This window comes from Drosophila kikkawai, chromosome 2R, assembly GCF_030179895.1.
Source record: "Drosophila kikkawai strain 14028-0561.14 chromosome 2R, DkikHiC1v2, whole genome shotgun sequence".
Classification (NCBI taxonomy): Eukaryota; Metazoa; Arthropoda; class Insecta; order Diptera; family Drosophilidae; genus Drosophila; species Drosophila kikkawai.
Genome location: NC_091729.1, coordinates 22,875,880 through 22,882,932, shown reverse-complemented (window position 1 = coordinate 22,882,932; position 7,053 = coordinate 22,875,880). Strand labels below are relative to the sequence as shown.

The 7,053-nt window shown below is 44.7% G+C and overlaps 2 protein-coding genes across 2 annotated transcripts; one reads left to right on the top strand and one right to left on the bottom strand.

Moving 5' to 3' along the window:
• Positions 1-1,418: 1,418 nt before the first annotated feature.
• Positions 1,419-7,037, bottom strand: fat-spondin (extracellular matrix protein f-spondin). Its single transcript, XM_017169153.2, has 5 exons — positions 6,750-7,037; positions 3,440-3,834; positions 2,919-3,380; positions 2,636-2,861; positions 1,419-2,579 (listed from the first exon to the last, which is right to left on the bottom strand). The coding sequence occupies exons 1-5, from the start codon at positions 6,934-6,936 to the stop codon at positions 1,549-1,551; spliced, it is 2,301 nt and encodes a 766-aa protein (XP_017024642.1). The 5' UTR covers positions 6,937-7,037; the 3' UTR covers positions 1,419-1,548.
• On the top strand, positions 3,939-6,649 carry tef (teflon). The gene is made up of 3 exons (XM_017169155.3): positions 3,939-4,413; positions 4,467-5,533; positions 5,611-6,649. The coding sequence occupies exons 1-3, from the start codon at positions 4,056-4,058 to the stop codon at positions 6,139-6,141; spliced, it is 1,956 nt and encodes a 651-aa protein (XP_017024644.1). The 5' UTR covers positions 3,939-4,055; the 3' UTR covers positions 6,142-6,649.
• Positions 7,038-7,053: the final 16 nt, after the last annotated feature.

Sequence of the window (7,053 nt, the reverse complement as noted above, 5' to 3'; positions counted from 1 at the left end):
CGTTTCGTTTTAAGAACTGTTCACTAATGAAGTCAAACAAAAGCTTTTGTTTTAATTGAAGTGAAATGTATTAAGGGGAATAACATTATATAGCTTGCTTATCTATTTAAGATTGCACTTTGAAAGCTTTTATTGCGAGGCCCTTTAATACATTTATAAATATTTATGATCTTAAAACAGTCGATGATAGTGAAAAGTTAGTCATTGAAAGGTAATTATTTCTAGAAGCTACGATCAACGCTTTAAACCACTTATCCATCTTTTAGAAAACTTTAACATTTTAAAGAATATATATATATATTTTTTGCTTTAATCTTAAGGCATAGATTCATATCCTAAATCAATAATTGTAAATGAGTCCCTAAAAATCCAATGAATACTTTATCAACAAGAAAGAAAGCTAACTTTGGCCAGCCAAAGTTTGTATATCCTTGCAGGTAGCAATTAAAATATATCATAACTAAGCCAAAAATGCATTAATTTCGATTCGGAAAGCAGTTTTGTGTTAGTTTTTATTAATTCAAAAAAACTGCATACCAAATTTAAAATTTTAAGAAATCAAAATTTTTGGCCATTTTTGCGAATTTTAATGATGTAACCCCTTATCAAATTTCGCAGAAATGGCAAAAAAATCGATTTCTTCCGGACATGTCTAGAAAGATTCCCCTGTTGATGCTGATCAAGAATACCATATATATGGTTTATGGGGTCGAAAATGATTCCTTGACTTAGAAAATTATTATTTTGTATTATAAAATCTTAATTTTTTTTTAAATTAAAAATATCATAACTCGGCCAAAAGAGCATTAATTTTAAATCGAATAACTGTTCTCTGCAAGATTTTCTACAGTTAATAAATCTGCATACTTCATTTAAAAATTTTGAAAATTCAATTTTTCATCAAAATCAAAAATTTTAATGATGTAACCCCTTATAAAAGTTTGCAAAAATGGCAAAAAAATCGATTTCTTCCGGACATGTCTAGAAAGATTCGCCTGTTGATGCTGATCAAGAATATATATGGTTTATGGGGTCGGAAATGATTCCTTGACTTAGAAAAATATTATTTTGTATTATAAAATCGGATTTTTTATATTAAAAAACTTCTTGATATTTTTAAATTAAAAATATCATAACTCGGCCAAAAGAGCATTAATTTTAAATCGGAAAACTGTTCTGTGCAAGTTTTTCTACAGTTAATAAATCTGCATACTTCATTAAAAATATTTTGAAAATTCAATTTTTTATCAAAATCAAAAATTTTAATGATGTAACCCCTTATAAAATTTTTCAAAAATGGCCAAAAAATCGATTTCTTCCTAACATATCTAAAAAGATTCCCCTGTTGATGGTGATCAAGAATATATATACTTTATAGGGTCGGAAAGGTCTCCTTCACTGCGTTGCAAACTTCTGACTGAAATTAGAATACCCTGCAAGGGTATAAAAATGTATCTTTATTTAAAAACCAAAATATAATGATACAAATTCAAGGAAGTGAACAGGAGGTACAACTCAAGACAAGGCAGTAAGGGATTCCACTGAGCCTCAGCAGGCGGGCATGGAACAGCGGCGTGGCTTAACCAGACGCTTGGAGCACGGTTGTCCGCCATTTTGTGGCTCACTGATCACGTAGCGATAGCTCTCGGAGAAGCCTGATCCGCAGCTAACGCTGCAGGGTGACCAGTTGGACCAATCGGACAGAACGCAATCCTTGGGCAGCTGGTGGGGATCGGCAGCCGAGCGGGTTGCACTGCGGATCACATTGCAAGTGTTTAGGCAATCGTTTTCCGTGAGGAAGTTGTTCCGATTGCCGCGGCATCCGCCGTAGCTGAAGGATTCGCAGCGCTGCGACTGCGGATTGTAGGCATACCGCTGGTAACTGCCACGGCAGGGACCCGCATCCGGGGCCTGGACACAAATGTCCTTGGCCTGGTCGGCATTGATGTGACAGTTGGTGGGATTGACGCACTCCTTCTGCTGGTGCAGCTCCATGCGACGCGTGCAGTTCTCCTTCTCCGGTCCATTCTCTAGCAGCAGGAGGCGGGTGCGTATGGTCACGCCCTTGCCGCAGGTTGAGCTGCACGGACTCCAGTCGCTCCACTGAGAGGTGGGACAATTGGGATCGGGCAGCTCCACCTGCTCGTAGGTGCAGTCCGGTCGCATGCACTTGTTCTTCTCCACAATCGTGATGTGGGGGCATCGCTTGCGTCCCAAATGATTAACGAAAGTACGCGTTCGCATGGTGATACCTATGCCGCAACTGGCCGAGCACTCGGACCACACGCTCCACGGCGAGGTCTTGCACAGACCGGCGCCCTCGCCATTGTCTCCCACCAGGGATTGCGAGTTGGCCAGGTTTTCGCCCTCGTCCTCGTCGCGATCCCGCTGTGAAGCGGAGCCATCGGCACACTCTGGTATGGGTGCCACGCACATCTCCTTGGAGATCAGCTGGCGACTGCACTTGGCCTGCTCCGCCGCCTGGGGATAGAGATACTGACGATTGCGCATACGGATACCCTTGCCGCAGCTCACAGAGCACGGGCTCCAGGCGGAATACTCGCTCACACGGCACTCCGCTGTGGAAATAGAGATTTTCAATAATACAATGTATGTTTCTCCGCAAAAAACCCACCTCTTGTGTCCTGCTCCTCGGCATCGTCGGACACCTCCAGCTGAAGGGCCTGCAGGAACTCATCGTCACAGTTTCGGGAGACAATCTTCTCACGCCGCACGTACAGTTTGGCCAAAGGAGTCATCTCTCTGCTCTGCGGATTGTAGAAGGGAGCCCTGGGGTCCTCGGGATACATGGTCGTGATGCGGTACATCCTCTCCGGCGGCTGTGTCTCCGTATTGGGTGACTATCAAAGACTGACCGTTAATATACCAAAAAAATGAAGATTAATTCTAAGCCTCACCATATAAGAGATTCCACTGTCGGTGCCGGCATCCCAGGGATACAGATCAAAGTCCATTGACTCCTTCCAACTGCAGTCTTCGGTGCACAGATCCAACCCACTGATACCCACCACCCAGTCGGGCGAGGGACCAAACATGGACACCAGCGACACCTTGGGATGCTTGCGATCCACACGGAACTTGGAGGAGGTGTTCTGGTTAACATTTGGGTACCACAGACCAGCGGCCTTGATCAGGGTGCGCAACTTGGGTCCGTTAGCTCGCAGCTCCGTTTCCAGAGCAGCCGGTGATCCCCATTCGGCCAAAGAGCGGAAGCCGGCGGTGGCTATGTGATTCTCGCCCCAAAACGAGAAGTTGGACTCATGCGAGGCGCCAATCACATCGGAGAAGTGGGTCAGCCAGATGGCGAAGGGATAGTCCTTGGGATGCGTCTCATTCGACCAGATGCCCTCGAAAACGAACTGGAGTTCGGATAGGAGCCGTTAGTTTTCAGAGATTTATTAAGCAATCTGTGACCTACGCTGTACTTGGCTTCATCGCAGGCGCAGCACTCCTTCTGGGCAGCGGCTGCATCCGGTTTACGCTCACAAATCACCGTCGACAGTTGGCCATCGTCGGCAAACCAGGCGCGTGGCCCCTCGTACACCATGGCCGAGAGCGATACACAGCCGGAGCCCGACTCCGGGGCCACCCACATCACCTGCACCTCCGTCTTGGGCAGATCATCTGCCTCGGAAACGGTGTTCACGCACCGATCGTTGAATTGGGTCAGAGAATCACTGAACAACTGGAAGCGACCCACGCGCCTAGGACTGGCGGCCTGGGGACGGCGAGCTCCAGTGTGGGCCTCGGCAGCGATGGTAAAATGTGTAAAGTGTTGGATTTTTGTGTGAGTGCGGGAACCGAGCAAAAGCACTGTCGAGAAATTTGAATTCAAAAAGCGATTGTAAAATATCGATTAAAATGATCGAATAAATGGAATCACAGCTGTGATTTGCAGCACTGGTCTGATCGGACGCTGCACAACACTGCTCACGCACACACTCTTTTCGAGAGAACGCGCAATTTAGCAAATTTTTGTTTTGTTTTGTTATACCCTATGTATTGTTAATTATCTTGTTTAAAGTTACCTTAGCATGGGTTTCTTGGCGGACTTGATGGCGCACGATGGCCAAATAGCCTTTGAAAAGTGCGGTGATGTGGTGGTGTCGCCCAAAGACAACCAGATAGCATTGTTTTGCCACTTTTGCAAGGATCTCATTACACATCTGCCGCAGTTCCTGCGACACCTTCATGAGGCCCACGGCGATGTGCTACATTTTACCCAGGAGCACAATGTCTACAGCGTGGAAGAGCTGCTTTCCGGCGAGGAAGCAGAAAAAGATCAGGATGCCGAGGAGGACGAAAATAACAGCCAAGGCGGGGACTGTGAAATGCCACAAGTGGCGGAGGAACCAGTTAAATGTGAAGAATTGAAAAACACTCCAGAAATAGGTAAGTAAATGCGCGGCAAGTCGTAAAAACTTAGATTACAACTCAAATTAAAGATCTTCCAGATGAAATGGAGGCAGACTCCCCCGGTTCCACCAGGGATGTCCTGGCAGAAGTAGAGGCCATGTTGTTGGCGGACGAGGAAGACGAAGAGAATCAGCAGGAGTCTCAACAGGATGTGGCCATTAAAGCCTACCTTAAGGGCTGCCAGGGAATGCAGACAAAGAGGGAAGTCACTAAGGAACCCAGTATTCCCGAAACCGATCCACAAAACCAAAGATTCAAAGGCGGACGCAACAGGAAGGAAGTAGGTCTAAAGATTTCCCGCCTGAAGAGTCATGCCATTGCCAGGCAGTCTAGAAAACGAATGAGCAGCGTCAAGAATCGCATTCTGTGCGCCATTGACAACTTTGGGCCAAAGAAGCAAATTCCGGACGATCAGGAGAAGTCTATGCAATTGGCCCCAATGCGAGCTAGGGTACCGCTTTCCAAGACTCCTTCTAGACCTCCCATGAACGCGAGCCATCTTAGTGTGAGGAAATCTACTCTAACGACGGCCAGAATCTCCCTTCAGATGACAACCACCACCACCACATCGTCGGAAACAGTTGTTTCCTGTTCAAACGAAGTAGAAACTTCATATCAGGCAAATGAAGAGGAAGCCCCCTGCAAGGAGAATGAAATCCTTAATTTACCGAATTTAAGTGGGACCCAAGATACCCGTAAACTCTCACCCATTAAAATACGAAAAATTGAAATTCTTCCAAACCTCAATAAACAATATGAGAGTTCGAATAACGCAGGGAATTCAGACGATATTGACATAGAAAAAGAGCTTGCAGTGCTGCTTGGGTCGTCCAAGAACAAAGAGAGTCCATCTAAGGTGATGAATTCAAGAACTAAAGTCCAAAAAGTCAACAAAAATATCAAGAGTTGTATTACAAATCGAACTCAGTTGAAGACTACAAATGTGGAAAACAAATTAGAAATACTCCTCGCTGGGATAGATTCATTAAAAACGGCACCAACAAATCCAGCCTCGAACACGCCTTCCACATCGGCTAATGCAAAAGAAACCATCGAAGTGCTAATTGACAATTGTACTCTCTTGAAATATGTTGGGGTGAGCCATTGATAGAACAAGTTAAAGGATGACAGACCCCTAAACCATTATCCTCTCTTATCCCACATCCCTTTCAGCTGCCTGTAATCCACAACCCCAGCTATGAGGACAATATCATGTTGGACGAGTTGGAAGATTTACGCGCAAAGGCGGTCAAGTTTTGTAAAATCTTTAGAAATTACGAAGGAATTTGGAGCTGCCGAAGAGTCAAGTCAATGGGAAATGATACCCAGCAGTTACCTGCTCTAATACAATTATTAACCCAAGAGGTAAATGCCGTCCTGAAGTGTCATTTGTCCGAGACCGACATGAAGCGCATACTAAATCTAATCTCATTATGGTTTCGGCGAACTGTTGAACTTAAGCACTTCAAGAAGCTCACACTTTCGCCCAGCACTCAGCACTATTTCAATTTATTTTCCTTCATACCGCAAGTCACTCGATTTCTATTATTCTGTGAATATTGCAACGACTGCTTCCCCCTGGAGCCAGCCTACAGAAAGCACTTGATGTCTCACTCGTTTACAATTCGATGCCATATATGTCGCAGAGCCTTCAAGGGACATGGCTTTCTCGACAAGCACTTGAGGGCATGCCATGGCGTCTAGGAATTAAGTATTAATTGTAAATTTGTAACTGATTTAAAAGATAAGTTCATTATTGTTGACAGAGTCTCTGCTTCGTTCTCCATTCAAGTTGAGAGTCAAGTTCATGAAACAGCCTAGTTAAGTTGTATTTTACCTTATTCCTTACTTAAAATTATAGGTTTCATTTCATTTCAATGAACACCTACAGATCCTTCAAGGGACATTGATACCTTGACAAGTCTAGGAATATAATTAAATTGTAAATTGTATCTTATTTATAAGATAAGCTCATTACTATAGGCTTCTGCTTCGTTCTCTATTTAAACCGAGAGCCAAGTTCATGAACAGCCGAATTACTTTGTATTTTTTTCATCTAATTCCTTACTTGAACGTTTTGTTTAACTTTATTTCATTAAACACCATCACTCTCTGTATTATTATCAACAATATATTGGCCTTATCAAAAGACAAGTTGAACCCAAGAGATGAACTGACATCTGCTCTGGATTCTCTGGGCTTATCGCCTCGATTGCTCTTTTTTCTTTTCTTTTCTTAGTTCTCAAGTGACCCCGCTGCTGATGATTACGAAACCTGCCGCCATCTGCTAAGCAGATTCTCCCGCGACTTACAATTATACGTCTTGCCGGGCACATATCCGTTGGGTCCATCGGCCACAATTAGTTTGTATCCATTGTCGCCGCGTGTGCGTCGGCCGTGGTTCAAGTGGGTGGGCGCCCGGGGACAGGCGGTGACCGTACTAATTGTCAGCCAGACAACGACCAGCAGGCGGATGAGCAGCGGCAGCGATTGCCCCATCTCGGAAAGCCTTTGTTTCCCACGTTATCACTTGACGATTGCGATGAAGCTCGAACGACGGACCAGCGACCGTTCCAGACGAGGCTCAACAACAGACTAATCGAGCGGGAGAGACGA

Excerpts from the sequence above, each read along its gene's own strand:
- tef (XM_017169155.3), top strand. The coding sequence starts at position 4,056 with ATGGGTTTCTTGGCGGACTTGATGGCGCACGATGGCCAAATAGCCTTT. Across the intron at positions 4,414-4,466 it reads GAAAAACACTCCAGAAATAG|ATCTTCCAGATGAAATGGAG; the intron begins GTAAGTAAATGC and ends CTCAAATTAAAG. Across the intron at positions 5,534-5,610 it reads CTCTCTTGAAATATGTTGGG|CTGCCTGTAATCCACAACCC; the intron begins GTGAGCCATTGA and ends CATCCCTTTCAG.
- fat-spondin (XM_017169153.2), bottom strand. The coding sequence starts at position 6,936 with ATGGGGCAATCGCTGCCGCTGCTCATCCGCCTGCTGGTCGTTGTCTGG. Across the intron at positions 2,862-2,918 it reads ACAGTGGAATCTCTTATATG|TCACCCAATACGGAGACACA; the intron begins GTGAGGCTTAGA and ends AGTCTTTGATAG. Across the intron at positions 2,580-2,635 it reads CGAGGAGCAGGACACAAGAG|CGGAGTGCCGTGTGAGCGAG; the intron begins GTGGGTTTTTTG and ends CTATTTCCACAG.